Source organism: Amblyraja radiata, chromosome 16 (genome assembly GCF_010909765.2).
Source record: "Amblyraja radiata isolate CabotCenter1 chromosome 16, sAmbRad1.1.pri, whole genome shotgun sequence".
Classification (NCBI taxonomy): Eukaryota; Metazoa; Chordata; class Chondrichthyes; order Rajiformes; family Rajidae; genus Amblyraja; species Amblyraja radiata.
Genome location: NC_045971.1, coordinates 21,975,625 through 22,002,402, shown reverse-complemented (window position 1 = coordinate 22,002,402; position 26,778 = coordinate 21,975,625). Strand labels below are relative to the sequence as shown.

At 41.1% G+C, this 26,778-nt stretch overlaps 1 protein-coding gene across 2 annotated transcripts; it reads right to left on the bottom strand.

Moving 5' to 3' along the window:
• Window positions 1–2,646: 2,646 nt before the first annotated feature.
• On the bottom strand, window positions 2,647–26,192 carry LOC116982041 (speckle targeted PIP5K1A-regulated poly(A) polymerase-like). Of its 2 annotated transcripts, XM_033035321.1 has the most exons (10): window positions 26,025–26,192; window positions 21,809–21,999; window positions 20,244–20,453; window positions 17,561–17,675; window positions 16,266–16,396; window positions 13,526–13,764; window positions 12,477–12,586; window positions 10,075–10,197; window positions 5,536–5,628; window positions 2,647–3,805 (listed from the first exon to the last, which is right to left on the bottom strand). In XM_033035321.1, the coding sequence occupies exons 1-10, from the start codon at window positions 26,101–26,103 to the stop codon at window positions 2,706–2,708; spliced, it is 2,391 nt and encodes a 796-aa protein (XP_032891212.1). In that variant the 5' UTR covers window positions 26,104–26,192; the 3' UTR covers window positions 2,647–2,705. The 2 variants fall into 2 exon arrangements, with proteins under 2 accessions (XP_032891212.1, XP_032891213.1); XM_033035322.1 differs by lacking the exon at window positions 21,809–21,999 and having other exon boundaries at window positions 26,025–26,137.
• Window positions 26,193–26,778: the final 586 nt, after the last annotated feature.

The window sequence follows — 26,778 nt, the reverse complement described above, 5'->3', positions numbered from 1 at the left end:
TCACGAGTCTTCCCGTGCTTACCTGCCGTTAGCGAGTCTTCCCGAGTACCTGCCATTAGCGCTAAGAGATGTCCCGAGCTCCGATGTACCGGCTACGTTCATTCTCCGTGCTTACCACGAGTCTGATTTTTTTTAAACTCGGGAGAGCTCTTGGAATGAACTCGCACCATGGGACAGGGCCATAACAAGTTTACACACCTGCATCCAATATACACTCACAAATGTGAAGAATCTTCACACAATGACCTGACCACATCTTTCATTCTTTATGGACGAAACATGTCCAGAACCAGGGGTCAAAGTTTAAGAACAAGCGATTGGCCATTTAGGACTGAGATGAGGAAAAAGTTTTCACCCAGAGAGTTATGAATTTGTGGAATTCTCGGCCACAGAAGGCAGTGGAGGCCAATTCACTTGACAAACTTAAAAGAGAGAGATCTCCAGGGCTGGCAGAATCAAGGGATATGGGGAGAAGACAGGCACGGGTTACTGATTTAGGATGATCAGCCATGATCACAATGAATGGCGGTGCTGGCTCGAAGGGCCAAATAGTCTCCTCCTCCACCTATTTTCTATGTTTCTATGAATGGAGGCCTGGCTCGAAGGGCCAAATGGCCTACTACTGCACCAATGTTCTATGTTTCTGTGTTGATAATCAATGATGGAATAATCAGTCTTTTTTGGAGGGGTTTTCGATATTACTCCAAACATTTTGAACTGCAATGTTATTTTATGCATGTAATTATCTTTATAACCTGTTCAATTGTATGGTTGCATAATTTGATCATATTCAATCATTGAATAAGAATGTTAAAATGTAATTTTTGCATCCTATAAAAACTTTGTAAATGCAAGCCATGACACAGAATTAATCAAGGTGCCTTACAATATCTGCTTAAACCGTTATTTAAAGTTAGCTTTCCCTAAAAGACACTGGAATAGGGATGTGAATTATGTTTTACAAAAAATAGGGCCGGAGATATTGTGGAAAGAAGGGATATTGTAGAAAGAAGGGAGTGTGTGAGAGTTCTAGGGTAGATAGGAGACGAGAGAAAAGGACAAAGGTGTTAATTGAAAATGGAGAATTCAACATTCATGTTATTGGGTTGCAGAGCACCCAGGCAGAACATGAGGTGATGTTTCCCTAGTTTGCAGTTTTGTTGTTGGATGTTACAATTGATCGAAGTTTGGTCTGTATTATCTCTCTTTGGCAATGTTGTACTGATGTATCGATATAAAATGTTTAAATCAAGAAAATCACTCAAATATCTGCCTATACGTCAAAAAAAAACAACAATTTTCCCAGATATTTGAAACATAACATTCTGTATATCTTTATTGTTGCCAAGTTTAACAATTAGAAATCAAAACTTTTTGGTTAGATCGGATAAAGATAATACAAATCAGAATATGATGTACAGAACAGGACTGCTGGTCAGGGAGAAAGCAGATTAAAGAACTTTACACAAAAAAAAAAATCACTGTTGATGTAAATGTTTGCAGTTGCAATTTTGATAAAAGCTAGAAAGTAAAAGAAAATCCATCCACTGTCCATCCTTGAACTATTTTGCTGATCTCCACGAGTTCTAATAACATCCTAGCATATACATGATCCTTTAATTCTGGCCCTTACTCCTTCCCAAATGTCCTTGTTCTATAATTAATGGCAATGCTTTTAGTTGTTAAAATATTCTAGAATTTCCTCCACGATCCTTTCCAACATTAACTTTTCATTCTTTTAAGGCACTCTATAAAACCAATTGCTTTCAATATTTGGTCATCGGTCCTTCAGTAACATTTTTGTTTGATAACATTGCTGTGAAGCACTGCAGGAAATTTACAATGTTAAAGGTATGAATAAAAATTGTTGTTGAGAAATGGCCCTGTCCCACTGTGCGAGTTCATTCCAAGAGCTCTCCCGAGTTTGCCGTGATTCGAACTCGGAGATTTATGGTAGTGGTCGCTCGTCGGTACTTGGGGCTCTCGTGGACATTTTTCAACATGTTGAAAAAGCTTCACGAGTCTTCCCGAGCTTACCTGCCGTTAGCGAGTCTTCCCAAGTACCTGCCGTTAGCGTTACGAGCGCTAAGAGACGTCCCCGAGCTCCGACGTACCCGCTACGTTCATTCTCCGTGCTTACCACGAGTTTGATTTTTTTTAAACTCGGGAGAGCTCTTGGAATGAACTCGTACCATGGGACAGGGCCATTACATTTAAATACATTGCATAGCAAGGCTGCTCTACGAATAGAAAATAGTACCTCAAATTGTAGAAATAAAGAGAACAGATAACCCAATTAAACTCACATTTACTGCCAGCAAAGTTAATACAAAAATGTTATATTATCTGATGTTCCGCTCATTTAGAACACACCTAACCAAATTTCTCTCCAGAAAACCCCAACTCAAACCAGCTCTTTGTGTAGACAAGAAGCCACTTGTCAACATACGTTGACAGAACTTGTATGTTGCATTGTGCACAACATACTCATTACAGAAATTTAATGTAAAGAACTTCTTTGTTAAGGTCACCCTAATTTTCCTCACCCCAATTTTACCTTTCCAACACAGATGATTACTCCCTAACTAAACAACTAACAACACAAACTTCTGTTTAGATTAGCATAGTTTTTCTGAGAAACTTATAAACTGTTCAATAGGCATTTATTTGTAAAAAAAAGTTATGAAAATACATCAAATGCCACATCATAACATCTCGTCAGATTTCTCAATGCACTTTTCAACCATCTTGGGAACAAATGATTCCAGAAAATGAAAGAATTCGATATATAACGTGCATTCTTGAATTGGGGTAACTCTGATCAAAGTCCTCGTGTCTTCATTACCTCCAACCAAAAAGGCATTGAATTTAAAGGTTATTAATGGTGAGGATTTATCCCCATTCTCCTCCTGCTGCTGCAATATAGCTTCAGTAACTTTACCTTCTGTTTCTAAGGAACTGATAACTGTGCAATCGCCTGAATCAGATTCATTTGTTCTGTAGCGGAGCTGACGCCTCACCTTTCTCCGTCCAATCCATACTCTGCTCCACACAGCACAATGCCAAGTCACTTCTCCCTGGTACAATGGAGCCTCAATTGTATCAGTCTTTGCTCTTTTGGCACTTGATGCTTCTGCTTTCTCTTCCGCAAGAGAGGGTCTCTTTACTCCAAAGTTAATCTCTTCTTCTATATTCTTAGCTCCATTTGAGCTGGTGATTTTTGCATCATTGATCTGTATGTTATTTTCCTCAGTATTTGCACAGCTACATTTAAGGATGGACTCCATTACGTAGTGAACAGCATGGCATACTTTATCAAACCAAATTTCCCTAAAATCTGGAGATCCGTGTAATCTTTTCCTCGTTTGTTCAGAAAGACACGACAGCTTGAAGGGGATATTTATCAAATTCTCACCTTGGCTCATTTCTTTGCCTGTGCTATGATCTGCACCTGGGGAAGGTGCAGGGGAACAGTCAGTGCTACTTAAAGGTTGAAACAATCTGACTATACCCCAGACCTTCCCTTTGTTAGATTTTCGCTGGTACTGCAGGCTGCGACAGTACTTGCAGGCTTCATCCAATTGTCGCTTAAACCTTTGTGCTGTCCTTTCATTGATGTTTCCAGAGACATTGTGACTCAGTTCAAATGGATCCTGAATATTAATTGGACCAAGTCTAATTTTTTTATCTGAATCAGGTCCAATGAAGTCAGTTACAACATGAACTTTACCATCCTTCAGTGAAATGACAGTCCCAGCATAGTCAAACTCTGCATAAAACTTATAAAACTCTGCAAGAAGTACACCTGTTAAGAAAAATAATATTTCAGATTTCCAGGGATAATTATTAATGATGTGCAAGATTTAAATTCACTGCATTTTTAAGATTCTCCAAAAGGTTCTAAGTGCTGGGACAGAAGTGACAGAGTTTGGTGAGTGGAGAAGGAATGAAACGTTTTGACTTCAATCACACACAATCAGCAACAAACATTAAAGGTATGTGAAGTAGCAGTAATCAGGTACGGATTGAAGCTGCCATGAATTTGATTCAAATTCATAGACACATGGACAATAGGTGCAGAAGTAGGCCATTCAGCCCTTCAAGCCAGCAACAATATTCAATGTGATCATGGGTGATCATCCATAATCAGTACCCTGTTCCTGCCTTCTCCCCATATCCCTTGATTCCGCTAGCCCTAAGAGCTCTATCTAACAATTTTGAATGCATCCAGTGAATTGGCCTCCACTGCCTTCTGAGGCAGATAATTCCACAAATTCACAACCCTCTGGGTGAAAAAGTTTTTCCTCATCTCAGTTCTAAATGGCCTACCCCTTATTCTTAAACTGTGGCCCCTGGTTCTGGACTCCCCCAACATCGGGAACATGTTTTCTGCATCTAGCCTGCCCAATCCCTTCATAATTTTATATGTTTCTATAAGATCATCTCTCATCCTTCTAAATTCCAGTAAATACAAGCCCAGCCACGACATTCTTTCATCATATGACAGTCCCGCCATCCCGGGAATTAACCTGGTGAACTTACGCTGCACTCCCTCAATAGCAAGAATGACCTTCCTCAAATTTAGAGACCAAAACTGCACACAATACCCCAGGTGTGGTCTCACCAGGGCCCTGTACAAATACAGTAGGACCTCCTTGGTCCTATACTCTCAATATGAAGGCCAACATGCCTTTAGCTTTTTTCTACTGCCTGCTGTACCTTTCATATCATCATTAAACAGAATAGTACAGACAATGGAAATTGAAGGTACAGAGAAAGGATGCTGGAAATAACCGATGACAGGCCATCAACACGAAACGATAACTCTATTGCTTTCTTGACAGTGGCTGCCTGACAATTGGAAATTGGTTCAAAATTATATTGGAGCTGGATGAAGATTATTTCAAGAATTGCAAGACAATTACTTTAGGAAGGATGGATAGATAGACAGACAGACAGAGATAGACAGACAGATCGCAGAAACTGGCCCTTCAGCCCAGCGAGTCCATGCTGACCGGCAATCATCCCGTACACTAACACTATCCTAAACATTCGGGACAAGCCCAGTTGACTATCCTACAAACCCGTAGGTCTTTGGAATGTGTGAGGAAACTGGTGCACCCAGAGAAAACCCACAAGGTCAAACTGTGACCAGCGTACATATTTCATACAGACAGTACCCGTGGTCAGCATCGAACCGGGTTTCTGCCGCTGTAAGGAAGCAACTCTACCTCTGTGCCGCAGTGTCGCCCTGTGCATTCCCAGTAGTCAGAATTTAATTTAATTCTGTCTAAATAAAAGTGCAAGGTTATTACACTAGCTGCTCCCTTAATTTAAATGTAAAATATAAATGTTGGAATACTTAGGGACAGATAATATCAGTGGAAACAAAAAGTTTGTGTTTTAAGCCTGAAATGTGAAATGTTTCCTCCTTTACAACTTTTTCTGTTGTACATACAAAATATTTAATAATGAATGCCCTAAACTAAATAGAAACATTAATTTTAAAACTAAAATTTAGCCAAATATACTTACATAAAGTTTCAGTATTTGTATTGACTTCAATTTTAGAGCGATCGCTTGGAAAAGAGCAGTCCCAGCCATCAATTATACATTGGTCTTCCTCACCTTAATAAGAGGTTTTCTGTTAAGATCCATTTCACTAAAAGGTTGTACATAACATAACTATTTACAATTAAAAATTATCGACCACATATGGCAATCTGCAAGATCTAACCTACCTCATAATCATTTATCTACTCAGTCTACAAATCCTTTCAGAGAACAATGAGTTAACTATCACAATGCTTGCTCCAATAATAACAATGTTCCAGTTTTCTTTATTTCAATCACTGCCATTTGAACAGCACTCCGTTATTCAACACAATAAAACTCATTTTTGTAAATGTGTCCTCTGCAATTATCACATTTAATCCACCCAAGAACATTCTTTCCAACAATGCAAAGGTGAAGCTGTTCGTAAAGCCAGAAGGACAATCTACGAAAGGCAGTCTGCTATTGTGGATTTATAGAAAGGTGCAGTTATAGGACAAACCCTGCAACTCACAATGTCTGTGCCGTCATAATGCAAAGATAAACTAATCTTGTTGACATACATGATCAACACCCCACCATTCCCTGCATATCCATGTGCCTATCTAAAAGCTTCTTAAACACCACTTTTGCATCTGTCTCCACCAATAGGTGCAGGAATAGGCCATTTGGCCCTTCGAGCCAGCACTGCCATTCAAGATGAATTGGCCTCCACTGCCTTCTGTGGCAGAGAATTCCACAGATTCACGACTTTCTGGGTGAAAAAGTATTTCCTCATCTCAGTCCTAAATGGCCTACCCCTTACTCTTAAACTGTGACCCCTGGTTCTGGACTCCCCCAACATCGGGAACATTTATCCTGCATCTGGTCTGTCCAATCCCTGAAGAATTGTATGCGTTTCGATAAGATCCCCTCTCATCCAGCGAATACAAGCCCAGTCGACCCATTCTTTCATCATATGTCAATCCCGCCAGCCGGGAATTAACTGAGTTAACCTACTCTGTACTCCCTCAATAGCAAGAATGTCCTTCCTCAAATTAGGTGACCAAAACTGCACACAATACTCCAGGTCTCACCAGGGCCCCGTACAACTGCAGCATGACCTCCTTGCTCCTATACTCAAATCCTTTCGCTATGAGGACCACCATTTGCTTTCTTCACTGCCTGCTGTACCTGCATGCTTACTTTCAGTGACTGATGTACATGGACACCCAGGTCTCGTTGCACCTCCCCTTTGCCTAATCTGACACCATTCAGTAGGCATGTTACAAAACTTACCTTCAGCGGCGCTGTAATTCTGCCACTGGCCGTGTGCGCGATTTTTGATGCGTTTGAGGGGGGGGGGCAGGGTTAAAACGGGGTTTTTTTTCCCCGACCTGGTCCTGAATTATATTTGTTGGAGTGCAAGATTTTGCTAAAAAATCGTTCCTATGGCCGTTCTGTGTGTTTTAAAAAATAATTCACCCAACAAGTTAATCGCTGGAATGATTTTAAAAGCAGCTTCTGAAGCCGTCAATGCCGACAACTGGGACGGATTTTATGGAGGACTAGGTAAAAGAAAGTAGTTTATTTTTATGTATAAAAGTGTTTCTTAAGATGTATTTAATTCACATTTTAAGTTGCGAAACGGTGATTCTCCCCCCCCCCCCCCCCCCCCCCCCCCCGAAGAACCGGCAGTGTTTTTCATGCAGATATGGGGGTATAAATTCACCGCAACCTCAACGTTCTAAATGGTCCCGTTCCAGAAAATCCCACAGGCAAGTTGATTTAAATGGCCATTAATTTACAGGTATTAAACATTAAATTCCTTCCATTTGGCCTATAAACCCATGACAATGAGATTTAAAAATTATGTTATATTCTGAATTCTTGTGTGATTGTTATTTGGACACTTAGGATATTTAAAAGTGTTAATCTATTCTTAAGAAATGGATAGATGTTTAGATCTAGTAATTGAATTTTGTAATTAGCTACAATTAGCTAACTAACTAATTATATGCTTTAATTTCAAGTCATCTAAGTAAGATTGTTTCATATTTGTTTCAGAATGCTTCAATCTATAATAACTGAAAATTTATTTCAGTTCTCTTAAATTTTAAGAAAGTTATCGGCCTTTAAATGTTCTCGATCACAGCTTTTGTGTTAAGTCAATGAAAAAGCAATAGGGAACAAGATGCCAATTTCCGAGTATGAAAATGGCCATAACTTTTTTAATACTGAAGATATGAAAGTGAATTAGGTGTCAAATTAAACTTCTTTTTATGCTTTATCTGATGGGATAAATTAAAGACTTGATTTTTAAAATCTCAAAATTTTGTAACATTGCTACATTCAGATAATTATCTGCCTTCTTATTCTTGCCACCAAAGTGTATAACATCACATTTATCCACATACTACATCTGCTCACTCACACAACCCATAATAGTCACCCTGCAGCCTCCCAGCATCCACCTCGCAGCTCACACTGCCACCCAGCTTTGAGTCATCCTCAAACTTGGAGATGTTACATTTAATTCCCTTGTCTAAATCGTTAATATATATTAGCAATGTTACAAAATTTTGAGATTTTAAAACTCTAGTCTGTAATTTATCCCATCAGATAAAGCATAAAAATAAGTTTAATTTGACACCTAATTCACTTTCATATCTCAAGTATTTAAAAAGTTATGGCCATTTTCATACTGGGAAATGAGCATCTTGTTCCCTATTGATTTTCTATGGACATAACAAAAAAGCTGTGATCGTGAACAGTCAAAAGCCCATAACTTTCTTAAAAATTAAGAGAATTGAATGAAATTTTCAGTTATCATAGATTGAAGCATTCTGAAACAAATATAAAATAATCTTACTTGGATGACCTGAAATTAAAGCATATAATTAGTTAGTTACCTAATTGTAGCTAATTTCAGACTTCAATTACTAGATCTAAACATCTATCCATTTCTTAATAAATGATTAACATTTTTAAATAGCCTAAATGTCCAAATAATATTCACAAATAATTCACAATAAAACATGATTTTTAAATCTCATTTACATTAATTTATAGACCAAATGGAAGGAATTTAGTGTTCAATTGCTGTAAATAAATGCCCATTTAAATCAGCTTTCCAGTGGGTTCCTGTGAACGCGCTGGTTTAGAACGTTCACATTGCGGTAGATTTGTGCCCCAAATGCCGAGAAAAATACTGCGGGATATAATGGGCCCAAAATGAGCTCCTCGCAATATTAAACTTTGTATAAAGGGATCTTTAGAAGCCCTTTTTAATGTAAAAATATACAGCTTACCTTCTATTATTTGCTTTATGAGACCCTGCGGTTGCTGGTGGTCGCAGGTTTAGAGATTGATTTTTAAACTACTATAACTATTATACGAGGCCTTTAAAACTAATAATAGCTTTTGCGACGGGGTCTTTCAGCGATTTTTTGTTAATAACTAACTAGGCTGAACATCTTCGATTTGAACAGCCTAGAGAAAATCGCGTTTTAAACCCGCCCCCTCTAAACGGCACCAAAATCGCGCATACCCGCAGCGACAGATTTTCAGCGACGCTTCAGGTAGGCTTTGCAACATACCTATATATATTGTAAATAACTAGGGTTGCAGCATTGAACCTTGCGGCACCCCACCAGTCAATACCTTACCCCCAACACCATGACAATAGGTGCAGGAGTAGGCCATTCGGCCATTCGAGCCACCAACGCCATTCAATGTGATCATGGCTGATCATTCCCAATCAGTACCCCATTCCTGCCTTCTCCCCATATCCCCTGACTCTGCAATTTTTAAGAGCCCTATCTAGCTCTCTCTTAAAAGCATCCCCATGTGCTCTAATGTTGCACACTAACCGCTTATGTGGGACCATGTCAAAGGCTTTTTGAAAGTCCAATTACATCACATCCACTGGCTCTCTCTTATCCATTGTACTTGTGACATCCTCAAAAAAGTCCAGAAGATTAGTTCAGCATGATTTCCCCTTCATAAATCCATGCTGACTTTGACCGACTCTGTCACTGCCGTCCAAATTCGCTGTTATTAAATCTTTAATAATCGATTCAAGCATCTTCCCCACTATCGGTGTAAGGCTAACTGGTCTATAATTCCCCATTTTCTCTCTCTCTCCTTTCTTAAAAAATGGGGTTACATTAGCTACCGTCCAGTCCACAGAAACTGATCCAGTCTATAGAACATTGGAAAATTATCACCAATGCATCCACGATTTCTAGGGCCACCTCCTTGAGTACTCTGGGATGCAGATCACCAGGCCCTGGGGATTTATCTTTCTTCAGTCCCAGCAGTTTACCCAATACCATTTCCTGACTAATGTGGATTCCCTTCAGTTCCTCGGTCCCCTAGTATTTCTATTAAAGCTATGTCCACTGGTATTTAATATTTCCACCCTGGGAAAAAGGTTCTGTCAACCCCATCAGCTACTGTAAATATCACACTACCAGTCAAATTCTGTTCATATCTTCCTTTAGTATAGTAGTTTTGATCCTGTGTCTTTGTATATCAAACCTGCATGCTCTTTTAAATCGTTCACAGTGGGAAGAATTGGAGGTGTTCTATTCTGAAGGAAGAACACAACTAAGAGAGTAACTGCATAATTATTCATCAATGATCCCCCTCCAAAAGGATTTCCTGAAGCAAAAGCAAAAAATAAATTAGGTGGTCAAATAAGCACAAACATTTTTGTCCAAGCACAAGTGAAATAGGTAAAAGCAGCCAGAATGTTAATATTTTAAAAAATCTAACTTAACAATACAAATTGAATCTAAAATTTGTCACTAGTCATTTGGAGTTATTTTTGCTGAAAATGTTATCATACCATTAATGCAGCAATTATAGTTATTACACATTTCTCATTTTACATTAAAATGTCAGTCCTCGACTGACCCAAGCTAACTTTCAGGTTTTTAAGTAGTTCCTCCCTGCAACGATGTGCCCGATTTCAATCCCCATAACGGGAGTTAAGTCAGCGAAACCTGACAAGACATTTGTACTATTTAGAAATTTAACATTTTAAAAAATGTATTGAAAAGTGAATGGAAAATGTTTCAAGAATTCAGGAGGATAGTCACTATAACTTTTCTTATTTGAAGAAAAGGGCAACAAATGACTAAATGGTAATTTAAGCCATGTTACATTACCTATGATCGTCTAATTCACTAAAGCCATATAAACCACACTTGAGGTAGGCAAAAAATGCTGAAGTAACTCAGCGGGTGAGGCACCATCCCTGGAGAGAAGGAATGGGCGATGTTTAAGGTCGAGACCCTTCTGCAGACTGATGTTAGGGGAGGGGGCCGGACAAAGATAGAATGTAGGCTGAGACAGTAGGACTGATGGGAGAACTGGGAAGGGGGAGGGGATGGAGGGAGAAAGCAAGGGCTATCTGAAGTTAGAAGTCAACGTTCATACCGTTGGGGTGTAAATTATCCAAGCAAAATATGAGGTGCTGTCTGGTGGCCTCACTCTGACAATGGAGGAGGCCCCCAGACAGAAAGGTCAGATTGGGAATGGGAGGACAAATTGGAGGAACAGCACCTCATATTTCACTTGGGTAGTTTACACCCCAGCGGTATGAACATTGACTCTAACTTCAGATAGCCCTTGTTTCTGCCTCCATCCCCTCCCCCTTCCCAGTTCTCCCACTATTCCTACTGTCTCTGCCTACATTCTATCTTTGTCCTACCCCCTCCCCTGACATCAGTCTGAAGAAGGGTCTCGACCCATTCCTTCTCTCCAAAGATGCTGCCTTACCTGCTGAGTTACTCCAGCACTTTGTGTCTACCTTCGATTTTAACCAGCATCTGCAGTTCTTTCTTTAAAACAAACTTGATCCTGCCCTGACCCAGTATTAAACAAGGTCACTTTTGACATCCTGCTGTTTACTGGCACGCACCAAGAATTAAGATTGATTAAGGGCCTCCCCAGGTTACCACAGGGTTCCATTCCTGAGAACCGATCATTACCCAAACAGTTTGCATGCAGTCCCAGGGAGAACGTTAAAATTCCGTACAGACAGCACCCGTAGTCATGATCAAGCCCGGGTCTCTGGCGCTTTAAGGCAGAAACTCTACCGCTGCGCCATTGTGCCGTCCCAAAAAATCAAAGTGCTGGAATAACTTAGAGGGTCAGGTAACATCTCTGGAGGTATAGGGAAAACTCTGTCCACAGAATTTGACAGACCGCTAACTCAGTTCTGCAGGCTTACTGGCTGTTAAACCTCTGATGCAAACAAATATTTTAAGTATTTATTAAAACATTTAAAACAAATTAGAACACTGGGTGTTTATCAAAATCAATTAATGACATTTAAATTAACATAGTTTTAAAATTGCATGTAATTTATTTATTTGTCATGCAATTATTCTTCTCCGTTAAAATGGCATTGCTGAACTAATATTCACACGGTAAATTTCAGAGCCAATGTAAAATAATTTTAGCGTCTCTCTCTCTCTCTGAGAAATTGAATAAGATTTAATAGGTAAAAACAATTTGAAAAAACAAGTTTCTAACTAAATATTAAACAGAGCTAACAGGAGCTGCAGATGCTGAAATCTTGAGCAAAATACAAACTAACGGAGGAATTCAGTGGGTCAGTGGAGAGAAATGGACGGAATTCCATTTTGCGCCACAGATGTTGCCTGATCTGCTGAGTTCTTCCAGCACTTAGTATTTTGCTAAATATCAATAGGCCTTTTTTACCCAACATGGAGATGAAAATAGATCACCCAATAACATTTCAATATTGTTGGATAGGTAAACAAGCAGTTACATAATAACTTTGGAGGTTCTTTCAATTGGTATAAATATGCATTCATCATCACCCTCCAGTTATTAACCCTGCGTAAATGAATGCTCCATGGTCTCAAAGCTACGTGCACCAGAACTGCAGCCAAATGTAACCATCTTACCAGCCAAATGCTTCAGTTTTGCCCAGTGGCGAATCGCATAAACCAGAGGTCTCACTCTTGGATCCAATGAGGCACATAACTGAAGAAACATTGTGTTACGTACAGCCAACCTAGAAAATACAACATTATCAATCATTCTTAGTTTCAAGCCAGCCATTAAAACATTTGGTTTTGTAACGCTTTCACTTTATTTTGGAAACACAAGAATCTGCAGATGACAATTTACAAAAAAAGACACAAAGTGCTAATGTAACTCAGGTCAAGCAGCATCTCTGGAGAACATGGATGTGTGACGAATGGATACATTTTCCAGAGATGCTGCCTGCCCCACTGAGTTACTCCAGCACTATTGTGTCTTTTTTAGCTTTATTTTATTTATGGCTAAAGGACTATGGCTATTTGCTTACCTATGTTCTTCATTCGTTTATAAACCTGAGCCTCCTATACTGCAGGGAAAAAACACCCAGCCTGTCCAGTCTCCTCTTTTAACGCAAACCTTCCAGATCCAGTAATATTGTCATCAATATTCTTTACACCGTTTCTAGCTTAATGACATCCTCCCAATATCAGGGCAACCAGAATTTTACAGAAAACTCCAAATGTGGCCTTACCAGCATATTGTACAGGTGTTAAATGACATCCCAACTCCTTTACTCGTCTTAATCAGTTAGACATAATAGAGGTTCATAGCATGACTCAAGAGATTAGAGATAGAATGGTAGCATGGAAATCAAGGTGGATTTTGAGAATTTGGAATATTAATTAGAATAAAGATGAGAAATGCAGTGGTTGTGAATTGGCCATTGGCATTGGCCATTGGCAACACGCTCTTAGGAACAGAAGGTGGTGCGCAAGAACAAGCTCTCAAAAAGGGAAATGGGGAAGAAATTAAAATGTAGGCCAAACTGGCTGCAGAAAAGGTATAAGAATCTTATACCTATTCCACACACTTAAAGATTAAACTGAAGGAATATAAACTCTTTACGGTAGAAAAAAACATGCTGTCCAGAATTTATAAACATAAATAATGAGCTTATTATGTAGAATACCTATTATTAATAGAGATGTCTCCTTCCAAGCCTGATTCCTTATGAATAAATTTCACCACAGGAAGCCTGGCAGTGGTGACAGCTTGAACTTTGTGAACACCTGGAACACACTTCTGCAAAACAGTAGCTACAAGTTCAAGTATTTCAGGCGTTGTTGAGGTTTTCAGGTCAATGTCAGACAAGATCGACTCTTCAGATTCGCTCTCGGACTGAGTTTCCCGTTTAATATCTGTATCCCCCTGAAACAAGATAAAACACATTATTTGGATTGATTCTGTAAGTCTTATTAATTCTCAAATCATACTCTTTGGCCTTCTACCAGGGTTTCTCAATTTTTTAGAACGTTTGTGGCTGAAATATATTAATATTTAGCAAGCGATGAAACAGTTAAAACCATTGGAGAAATCCCAAGTTTTGACTCCAGAGCAAATGCGTCTAGAATCTATTGCCTCAGCATATAAATTTATTATGGTTACTCCTGTTCTGAATAATTGAATCAAAGGGTTACAGCAGAATTATGATGAAGTAACCACCTAAAAAAATCTAGTAACATTTGTCTCTCGATTAAGTGACACTTTCTACAAGTGAAAATCAGTTTAATTTCAAAACAGCTTTACTCAGGAAATTATAATTCAGAAAACTTTTACAAAAAGGAAGGTATCGCAACAGTATCTTTTCTGCAACATTGATATTGCGATTTATTTTATTGGACTCATATTTGGAACAGCAGGGCTTACAATTAAAATTCCATTTCTTTTCCTCAGTGGAACAACTAGCCATACTTCATCTGAATTACATTTATGTAAAATATTCGAACATATCTTTTTCTTAGAATCACTAATTTCTGCAATGTTTCTTCATTGTCAGTTCAAATTGAAAACATTAAGAATCTGTAGTTTAGTTTAGTTTATTGTCACATGTACCGAGGTAGTGAAATGCTTTTGTTGCGTGCGATCCAGTCAGCAGAAAAACAACACATGATTACAATCGAGCCATTTTCCCACTGAGAGTAGGGAAGATTCAAACAAGGGGACATGACTTGAGAATTAAGGGACTGAAGTTTAGGGGTAACATGAGGGGGAACTTCTTTACTCAGAGAGTGGTAGCTGTGTGGAATGAGCTTCCAGTGAAGGTGGTGGAGGCAGGTTCGTTTTTATCATTTAAAAATATTAACAGTGTAGAGATGCATGATAAGGAAATAACGTTTAGTGCAAAGTAAAGTCTGATTAAGGATAGTTGGAGGGTCACCAGATGATTGAAGTAAGTTGATTCAACACTGTAAGTATACAGTAGTTCAGCACTGCTCTCTGGTTGTGGTAGGATGATTCAGTTGCCTGATAACAGCTGGGAAGAAACTGTCCCTGAATCTGGAGGTGTGCGTTTTCTCACTTCTATATATTTTGCCCGATGGGAGAGGGAAAGAGGGAGTGGCCAGGCTGCGACTCGTCCGTGATTATGCTGCTGGCCTTGTCGAGGCAGCGTGAGTTATAAATGGAGTGAATAGAAGGGAGGTTGGTTTGTGTGATGGTCTGGGCTGTGGCCACAATTCGCTTGCGGTTTTGGATGGAGCTGTTCCCAAACCAGGCTGTAATGCATCCTGATAAAATGTTTTCTGTGGTGCATCTGTGGAAGTTGGTGAGAGTTGTTCAAGTTCAAGTTTAAGTTTACATTTATTGTCACTGTACCAATTGGTACGGTGAGATTTGGGTTGCCATACAGCCATACGTATAAAAAGAACACAATACAATTTAACACGAACATTCCCACACAGCGGAATCAACGTTTCCCACTGTGAGAGAAGGCAACAAAAGTTCAGTTATCCTCCTCTATGTTCACCCGTGGTCACGGCCTATTGAGGCTTCCACAATCGTCGCAACGGCGCTCTGATGCTCAGGCCCTCTCGCCGGATGATGGAACATCACTCTCAGCAGGTTGGAGTTCCGAATCGGGCACTTCCTACTGGAGACCGCGGCTTCCGAAGTCCACAGGCCGAGCTGGGCGGAGCTCCAACACGGCAATCGTCGGCGAAAGATCCCAGGACTCCGCGATATTAAAGTCAGCGCCGCCCGCGGCTGGAAGCTCTGCAGACCACAGCTCCACGGTGTTTAAGTCGGCAGTCCCAGCACTCCGGAGCTCCAACTCGGCGACCCCGGTATGGCATTGTCCCGCTCCGTGGTGGTACTTCAGTGCTGCGCCACTGCTGAAGCTGAAGCTCTGGCCGGTCTCCGGCAGGAAAGGCCGTGCCAATCCAGATGGTAGGCCACGAGGAGGGGGCAAAGATGTGGCTCGGAGGACAGACGCATCCTCGACCAGGTAGTGACTGAGAAAAACTGTTTCCCTCTTCACCCCCCCCCTCCCCCAACCCCCACATAAAAAAGACTATAAGACCTCCAAAACAAAACTTTTTGACAAACTAAAAATAAAAGAAAGATGAAAGGACGAACAGCTGCGGTCGGGGAAGCCATACTCAACAGCGCCACCCTTAGGAGGAAAAACTAGTAGGGGACATGTCGAACTTCCTAAGCCTTCTAAGGAAGTAGAAGCGTTGGTGTGCTTAGTAGAGGCATTGGTGTGCTTAGTAGCATCGATGGTGTGCGTTAGGGGCAATACTCTTTTGGGTAACCACGTATAAAAGGATTAAATATGGAATGTACACAATAACTGAAGAAATTCTAATCCTGTGTTTTTGAACACTGGCCAAATACTACCAGATTCCTCAAAGAAGAAAGGTAAAATATACCTCAGTTTCAACTGCGGCATTAGCATTCGCCTGGTAAGTTTTTGTATTTTCAAGATCCAGGAAGAGATCCATGTCACAGCCATGGATATCGAACGCATTCACTGATGACCCAAAGGGCAAGATTTTACAACCTAAGTATAAAAACGCAATAGGTCACTTGCTGTTATGTTCTCATGTTCTAGCTATACATTTTATAGAAAGAAAATCCTTCAGAAAATCCTTCAGAAAAAAACAAAAATAAAGCACCGTGTGAATGAAATAAATTCTACCAACTGAAGTAATCCTTGGCAAATAAATTGTACCGTGTGAATGGTTAAATCATCTTTTCAATCCAGAAAACTTGGTTTCAATTTATCCCTGCTGGTATAAGAATCTCCCCACTTTAAGTGTTCATTGAAAAATGAGCATGTCTGTGAGCCGCCGTAGTAAAAACCAAGCTTAATCAAGTATAACATTGAGCATGCAGTGTATGAAAATCACATGCATCAAATGTTCATCTAAGATTAATGCCAATTCGCATTTTTGGCAGACTAAGAACAACTTTGAACATTGGGGCTCAGTGCACTGAACACTTGGTGTTGATACCAGGTAGAGTCACCCAAGCTATATTCAAATCTAAGAGCCAAATCAAGTATGGATCTGCTTGTGGCTAAGGTTGTAGGCATGGATGGGGTTTGTTAAACCTTGCCAGGAGGAATTTAGCCTGAGAGAATCACTCTGAGGTAAGATTCCATTAATTTATAAATCAGTAACAGGATGGAAATATTCACCATTAACTGCAAGACGCTGGACTTTTGCATCTGTTGGATGTCTCTGGGACAAATAACATCCAGGAATTAATCAACTTGGAACCAACCCCGGTCTCCATTTTTGTAGGTTAAATATCAGGTAAGAAAAATTATATCGGAAAATGGACAAACATACTGATATTGTGAGAGAGACAAATTTCTGAATTTAAATATAGGGCCCCTAGTTCAAAAGGTGGATCAGATGAATTTTACTCTGCCCACACTTCTCCTCTCAGTCCCTTCTCCCTTACATTTTATTTCCCTTTCTTTCAGGACTCCCTCCCACATCCTTTCTCTCCCCACCCCCCCGGTTCTTTCCTGTGCTTTTTCCTCTTTCCCTTCCCCAATCTTTCCCCATTGTGGGAATTTATTTATGTTGGTTTTAACTCGTTGTTCTTAACATACACATTGAACAAGGAGCATTAATGTTAGTCACATTGATCCACATCCATAGTACAAAATAATTATTACAGATCAGGCAATAATAAAGATAAATAGAGCACTTACCTGGAAAGAATTCTGAAAAGACCTCCTGTAATAGCGACACAATCAGTTTCCTAAGCATTCTTTCATTGTCTGTAAACTCAAAAATCTCCAACAACTTCTTCAATTGTTCATCAACCTGTCACACAATGTATTGTTGTTTTTACTCTGAACAAGAATATAAATCAATAACTTCAATTTTATATAGAAAATAAAGTAGGTGTGGGTATATGGAACACGCTCCCTGAAATAGTTGAGGTAGGTAGTATTAAAGCATCCGAAAGACATTTGGACAGGTACATGGATAGGAAAAGTTTAGAGGGATATGGGCAAGGAGGACTCGCTTAGATGCGGAATATTGGCAGGCACAGACAAGTTGGGTCAAAGGGCCTGTTTCCGTGCTGTATGACTATGAGTAAATAATTTATCTCAATGTGATGGCTGAATAGGCTTCTCTTTAGTCAGTGGATTTAAAACAAAAATCCCTGTCGATTTTGATTACCGGAGTCATGGGAAGATTTGTCAATTCATGCAAAGCAGATTGAGATGTTCTGCAAAAGAATCTTCATTGGAAATTAAGTGAAATCAAGAATATTATTTTTGACACAAAAGTGGCTCTACCTTTCATTTATTTTCATATTTTGCCATTTAAACCCTATTGATTACTGTTTTTGTTATATTTTGTAGTATTTCCTGATTTGAAAATTTGTAAAACCAACTTTGCTCCTGGCTCCAATCACTAACAGACCAAATGCCATGCAAAGAGCAACATTTTATTTATTAGATTTGAAAGAAATCAAAAAAAAAAAGAAAAAATTGTTCCGTTTTATCCAAATGTACAGCATAGAAACAGATTCTTCAGTCCAAATCGTCCATGCCCATCAAGATGCCGCAGGCACGGTGGTGCAGCGTTAAGAGTTGCTGCCTGACAGCACCTGCAGTGCCGAAGACCTGGGATCGATCCCGATTACGGGTCTGTCTGTACGGAATTTGTACGTTCTCCCCGTGGGTTTCATTCGAGATCTTCGGTTTCCTCCCACACTCCAAAGGCATACAGGTATGTAGGTAACTTGGCTTGGTATAAATGTAAATTATTCCTAGTGTGTGTGGGATAGTGTTAATGTGCGGGGATCACTGGTCGGCACGAACCTGGTGGGCCGAAGGGCATGTTTCTAAGCTAGTCCCATTTACCCGCATTTGGCTCAAAGCCCTCTAAACCTTCCCTATCCATGTACCTGTAAAAATGTCCTCTAAATGTTATTACTTTACCTGAACAAACTATTTCCTCTGACAGCTTGTTCCATATACCCACCAACCTTTGTGTTAAAAGGTTGCTCCTCAGGTTACTATTAAATCTTCCCCTCTATGCCCTCTCGTTCATAAATCCTCTACCCTGTGAAGAAGACACTGTACATTCTCCTTATTAAGATTTTATACATCAATATATGATGACCCCCTCAACCTCTATGCTAGGAATAAAGTCCTAACATGCCCAATCTCTCCCCATTGCCCTTGAGTCCTAGCAACATCTTCATGAATCTTCTCTGTACCTTTTTCATGAGAAATTCATCACTGCAGTGCAGATGTCCCAAAGTCAGTAGACTGCAGAGGGGTAAGCTGTGCTTATGACTTCACTTCATAACAGGCCAGTTATAGTGTCATTTAAGAGGCATTTAGATAGGCATATGGATATGCAGTGAAAGGAGGGATATGGATAATGTGCAGGCAGGTGAGATTAGTTTAGCTTGACATCATGTTCAGCACAGGCATAGTGTGCTGAAGGGCCTGGTCCATGTTCTATGTACAAGATTATCTGCTAACAAATTTGGATATCGGTTGATGAAAGGCCTAACCATTAAAATGTAATTGAAAAAAATTAAAATGATAGCTGCTTCAGCTTTTAAAAATGTGAAATCACAGTACTCATTAAAAACATAAAACAGATATACAAATAAAATGAATTTACCTTTCTTTCCTGCAGCCCTAAATCCCCTTTAAAACAATGGGATTGAGAAGTCGACACAAAAGCTAAAAAGTGAGATTAAACTCAGATGAACGGATTACCTATATCTGTTTAATTTTGCTTGTTACTTGTTTTGCAAAGAAGATAACTATTTAATACCTGGTAATATTGGTGGACAGAACAATATTGAGCACCAAATCAAATTGGAAATAATGAACTGACCAAATTTCACTGGCAAATATTGAGATTTTTCTGCCATAAATCTCAGTAAATTTGAGTTCCACCATGCATGGGGAATCCAGCAAAGAATTGAATATATTGACAGACGCGACCCCATCTAGCATCTATATTTTCGACTCCATATTTCACAAAATGATTAAATTTGGAATATGGCTATGTTCCACACTGCAACCTGACAACACTGTTATGCAGCAGATAAGGAGGGTGCCCAGGGTAGTTGCTACTATTTTACCATATTAAAAACTACAATTTGAAAAACCCTTTTAAATGCATTTTCTTCTTTCCAACCAGGAAACTATTCAAATCACCTTTTTCTTAAGCCATTCTTTCAGATGAAATAAATTTCAAATCCTGCCTTTCAAATTTCCTTTCCTTCATCAATCTGGCCAGGTAAAGAACAATGGGGAAAATTGGGGGGGTAGGGTCATGCATTCCAATTCATCCATTATAATCCAAAAATATTACATTCCAAAGATTTACACATCTACTCAGAACAATACTTACATCAATTGCTTGGCAGAGAGCCTGAGATAATTCTTCAAAATCGATGAACTGTTTTTCCCCAGGATCCTGCTTTTTCTTCGGAATATATTTGAATTCCTTATACTCTCTGCGCTTCACTCGTAGTTTCTGACCGTTCATGGAGTGCCGTGGGATAGACAACACTTTTTCCACTTCTTTACCACTTTCCATCTCAACAATTGCATATAATCCCTGCCGAAGAAAACACATTGCACGGTTGATAAATCACAAACTTTTCCAATAGGTTAATAAATTACATTCAAATCAGTGGTTTTGTGTAACTTCAATTACAAAATTCTTAAATAGAAGACCGTCATCTAGCATAACAAAATAGGGAAAGGGTTGTTGGGTCACAGCTGAAGCCAAGAAGAATCCCTCTTGTGGTTCTGAAATGAAATTTTCAAGGTGAGAGCAGCTGTCAAAGAAATGGGTTCAACTACAGCATGGAGTTGTACCTGAAGCAGTGGTAAGGAAGATAGACACAAAAAGCTGGAGTAACTCAGCGGGTTAGGCAACATCTAGACCTGAAACGTCATCTATTCGTTTTCTCCAGAGATGCTGCCTAACCCACTGATTTTGTCCAGCTTTTGTGTCTATCTTCAGTTTAAACCAGAATCTAATTCCTTCCTACACATAAGGAAGATTGCTTTATCAGACCATTTATATCTCTTAAGATTCTTCTTTTTTTCTCTCTCCCAATATCCCACCTATATTTGCCACACTTATACAGTGCCCTCCATAATGTTTGGGACATAGACCCATCATTTATTTATTTGCCTCTGTACCCCACAATTTGAGATTTGTAATAGAAAAAATCACATGTGCGTAAAGTGCACATTGTCAGATTTTAATAAAGGCCATTTTTAATACATTTTGGTTTCACAGTGTAGAAATTACAACAGTGTTTATACATAGTCCTCACATTTCAGGGCACGATAATGTTTGGGACACAGCAATGTCACGTAAATGAAAGTAGTCATGTTTAGTATTTTGTAGCATATCCTTTGCAATGACTGCTTGAAATCTGCAATTCGTGGACATCACCTTTCCTGTCCATGGCAGATATTTCAAACCCCTTTGGTGTTTTTTCACTCTTTAAATTTATGATGATTACGGGCGAAAATAATAGTCAAAATATCCAAATCTTTTCAATACCTGCAGTATTATAGTTTTATTCTAATTCACATTTCCACAACTGACACACTGAACAATTAAGTTTTCTTTTGTAGCAAAAACGCATGAGATTTTTTTCATTTTATATAGCACTTATTTTCCCTCCAAATGTGGAATCTGCTCCATTAGTGTGGAAACAGGCCCTTCAGACCAACTTGCCCACACCAGCCAACATGTCCCAGCTATACGAGTCCCACCTGCCTGTGTTTAACCCATATCCCTCCAAACATGTCTTATCCATGTACCTGTCTAACTGTTTCTTAAACATTGAAATAGTCCCTGCCTCAGCTAACTCACCTGGCAGCTCTTTCCATATATCACCAATTGTTAGAATAACTTAGATCGTACTGAAATTATCTCCATTTTTGACTTACTTTGTCTTTGTCCATTATCACACTTGCAACTGGGCCAAAGTTCTGAAAGTAATCTGTGATCTCCAAATTGGACGTGCCTTTTTGGAAACCACTCACAAACACGCTCTTCTCTTGCTGCGATTTCCTCGTATTCCTCACACTCAGAAGTTTTTGATGTTTCTTTCCTTTAACATGTTCATTTAATGTGGGGCCTGAAAACATAAGAGTTCATAAACTATAGAACAAAAGGTAACCATCACATCTCTTCTGCTTTACCAGAAGTTATTTTAAAATAAATATGGACTAAATTTATCTTGTGCCTTTTCTTTTGAAATAAACACTTGCATCAGGTATCCAGTATTTCAGTCAGCACCTGTCATTGATACAACACTGGTCCTCATGTTGATAAACAGCAATAAGAGTTTCCAAAGGTGATGGAAAGACTGGAGGAAAGACTAGGCGCTGGGAGCACTCTTGTACCTGCATTGAGGAGGCAATCAAACACACCTGAGCAATTACAAATGCCTGTGAAGCCATGTGTCCCATACATTATGGTGCCCTGAAATGGAGGGACTATGTATAAACACAGCCGTAATTTCTACATGGTGAAACCAAAATGTATAAAAATGGCCTTTAATAAAATCTGACATGCACTTTAACCACATGTGATTTTTTTTCTATTACAAATCTCAAATTGTGGTGTACAAAGACAAATAAATAAATGATGGGTCTTTGTCCCAAACATTATTGAGGGCACAGTATATAGCAAAATAAATTATAATTAAAGAGAAGGCAGGTGAATGATCAAAATATTCTCATTTTACAATTTCCTGGCAAGGTTAAAGTACTAAATGACTAAGGGAGTTATTTGCAGAAAAGGCAAGATAAAGTAAATCAGAAAATGCTGGAAATATTCAGCAGGTTAAGACAAAATTGGAGAGCAACAAAGTATTACAATACAATACAATACAATACGGTTTTATTCGTCACATTGCACATAAAGTGCAAGTGAAATGAATTTGTCAGCAGCGGTACAATGAGAAAGAACACATACACAATAAAAATGTAACACAAACATCCACCACAGCATTCATCACTGTGGTGGAAGGTACAAAATTTGGCCAGTCCTCCTCCATTTCCCCCCCGTGGTCGGGACCAGAGTCCAGAGTCAGTCCAGGATTGGCTCTTCCCCACCAGAGACCGTGGCTTTAGGTTGGTGTAGGCCGCAGGCCGGCGGTCGAAGACTTAAAGTCCCCGCCACAGCCAGAAGCACCGCAGACTGCTGGGCCGGCGGTCGAAGCTCCCCTCTAGGGGTGATGGTAAGTCCACGCCGGGTCCGCGGTAGAAGTTGGCCGCGGGCCGGCGGTGGAAGCTCCTTCTTCTCCCGGGTCCCCCACGAGGGATCCCGGGCTGCCAGCGAAACAGAGCGCTCCCCTCCGGCGAGCCCCAGCGAGGGCTCGCTCGCTCCACGCCGAGAGTCCACGCTGTGCCCGCCGCTGGAGCCCCAGGCGCGTCTCCGGGAAAGGCCGCCCGATCCTCGTTGTTAGGCCACGGGGGAGGCGACCTGGAAAAAGTCGCCTCTCCATGGAGGAGGCGACCAAAACGGTTTCCCCCTTGCCCCCCCACAAAACACACAAAGAAACATAAAAAACATACTTTAAAACATACTAAAAAACCCAAAAAATGTTGGAAAAAAACGGACACGCTGCTGACAGGGCGCCGGCTTGCAGCGCCCCCACCGACACGACAGAGTAACTTAGCGGGTCAGGCAGCATCTCTGCAGAACATGGATAGAATTGTCCCGTTTCGTGCCGGGACCATTCTTTAGACTGATTGTGGTGGGGCAGGAGAGAAAGTTAGAAGAGAGGAGGAGCAGGACAAGGTCTAAAGGGCCTGTCCCACGAGCATGCGACTCCATGCGGCAAGCGCGACCTAACGTGGTCGCTCGAGCCGTACGGCCTCGCGGGGCCGGTCCCACTTCGATCGCCGGAGCCGTATGGAGTTGTGCGGAGCTGGTCCCGACATCGCGCGGGGCTCTGAAAAACTGACCGTGTTCAAAAATTCCGCGCAGCAACGACCTGTCGGGCGTGCACAGCGTCTCGACGCCGTACGCAGCATCTTGACGCCGTACGTCACGCGCGGACTTTGCTCGAACTTCACGTCACTCACTCAACCTCCGCGCGGCCCCCGCTTCCAGTTTGGTCACGCTCGCCGCATGCAGGCGCATGCTGGTGGGACCGGCCCTGTACGGGGATCACTCGACCTCCGCGCGGCCCCCGCTACCGGTTTGGTCGCGTTTGCCGCATGCAGGTCGCATGCTCGTGGGACAGGCCCTTAACTCATCCATTCCCACCCACACCACCCCCTTCCCAGGTACATTCCCCTATAACCGCTGGAGATGAAACCTCAGTCCTTTCAAATGAGGCAGGGATTTACTTCCACCTTCACCAGCCTCATCTACTGTATCCACTGTTCTAGGTGTGGACACCTACATATCGGCGATCGTTTCGCTGAATATCTTCTCTCAGTCTGTCTTGCCCTATGCAATCTCTTGGTTGCTAAATACTTTTAACTCCCCATCCCTTTCCCTTACTGATCTTTCTGTCCTGTCCTGGGCGTCTTCCACTGTCAGAGTGAGGCGAAACGCTAATTGGAAGAAAAGCATCTCATATTTCGCTTGGGCAGCTTACAACCCAGCGGTATAAATATTGATTTCTCAAATAACCCTTGCATCCCGTCTTCATCCTTCCCCCACCGTACTTGTCATACTAGTTTCATTGTCGCCCTGCTGAGTTTTACTGTTTCTATCACTCGTTATCACCTTCTCCACAGCCAACAATGGACCATTGTGGGCTCCAACTATCCTTGATCATCATTGCTGGCTTTGATTTGTCTTTTTGCATAGCGTTTATTCATTTTTTCTATGTATCTTTTCATATCTCTTAATTCCCTCCCCTGACTCTGAAGAAGGGTCTCAACCCGAAACGCCACCTATTCCTTTTCTCCTGAGATGCTGCCTGACCCGCTGAGTTACTCCAGCATTTTATGTCTATCTTTTCCGGGCAGAAATTTTGTGCGGGCACTGGGAGCCGGCAGAAGGAATATAGGTGGGAGGCAAATGGGAGGAGGCAAGGAAGAAAGGTGGGGCAGTGGCATGGGGGAAGGAAGGATGGGTTGTTTGTAGGTTAGTTAACTAAAATTGGAAAATTCAATGTTCATATCGTTAGGTTGTAAGCTACCCAAGTGGAATATGAGGTGTTATTCCTTCAATTTGCAAAAAAACATATAAAGTGCTGGAGTAAATCACTGGGTCAGGCAGATCTGGAGAACATGGGTAAGTGATACTGGGTCAGGACCCTTTTTCAAAGGTTCCTTTCTTCCAGTTTTCACCCCCATGACAAACATTCTTACTGAGGGTCCCAACCTGAAACATCACTTATCCATGTTCTCCAGACATGGTGCCTACTCGCTGAGTTACGCCAGCATTTTGTGTCTTTCTTTATAAACCAGCATCTGCAGTTCATTGTTTCCTCCAATTTGCATGTGGTCTCACTCTGGCAATGAAGGAGGCCCAGCTCAAATAGGCCAATATGGGAAGGAGAGTTAAAATTATTAGCATGCTAGAGGTCCAGTACAAGTGTACAACTGAGCACAAGTGTTCAGCAAATTGGTCACTGAGTCTACGCTTGATCTCAGCGATGTAAAGGAGACAACATCTGGAGCACCACAATGCATTGCAGTTGACATTTCAAGTCAATGACTTTGAATCCAAACTGGGTAAGCGTTGTTTACCTCTAACAATTCCCAATTCTCTTAGAAACTCGTTAACCTGAAATATTAATGTCCATTTCTTTCTCCATGGATGCTGTCTGGTATACTAATTAAATACACTATTAAAACTAATTACATAATTTAGGAAATTTGAAATGAAAATGTTCAATGCTGGAAATTATGTAATTAGTTTTAATTTTAGGGTGGTGGAAGAGAAACTGGATAACAGTAAGTAAACAGAATTTTGAAAATATGATATTTCATCACTTTGACCACAGTCGTTCACTTCAGCCATGTTTCGGTTTGAGTTGCCAGAAACTGTGGATTGCAAATGTTTACGGTTCAAACGATGTCACAAAGTGCTGTCAACCAACATCTAAAGTAGGAAACTTCTGATCTGCCGTTGTCCCAGTCACCGCGCTCCCGAGGCCCGGCCGTGCCCGCGCGCGCCCTCGCGCCGACTCACTGTTGGGCATGCGGACGTCGCAGAGCGAGCAGCGGTAACCGCCGCCGCGCGCCAGCGGCTCGATGTCGGCCTCGTTCATCCCGCCGCCCGCAACACCGGCCTCCCGCTCCCGCCACCCACACCACCGGCCTCTCGCGCCAACACTCCGCAGACGGCTACCGCCGGCACCTCCCTCCGCCGGCTCGGCGGCCCCCAGCGCCCGCACAAACGTTCCGCCCAGCAAACAGTTCCGACAGACACACAAAGCTGGAGTAACTCGGCGGGTCAGGCAGCGTCTGTGGAGAGAAGGAATGGGTCGAGACCCTTCTTCAGACTGCGAGCCAGAGGAGAGGGAGATATAGACGGTGATTATCGAGAGATGTGGAACAAATCAATGAAAGATATGCAAAAAAAGTAACGATCAAGTAAACCGTCAATTGTTTGCTGTGGGCTAATAGGTGATAACGAGTTATACAGACAATGAAACTCAACAGGTTGACAGTGAAACTAGTACAACGACTAGGGTGGGGGAGGGACGGAGAGAGGGGATGCAAGCGGGAGATAACATTGGCCCAGGTGGACTGAGTGAAACGATCTCCAAGCCTGAGCATGGTTTTGCTGATGTATAAAAGTCCACACCTGGAACAACGGATATAGTAGATAACAGGTTGGAGGAGGTGCAAGTGAACCTCTGCCTCACCTGAAAAGACTGAACGTTCTGGCCAAACGATCCCTGCTGTGGGCAAGCTGTTCCTTCCTCTGCACTGTGCCTGCA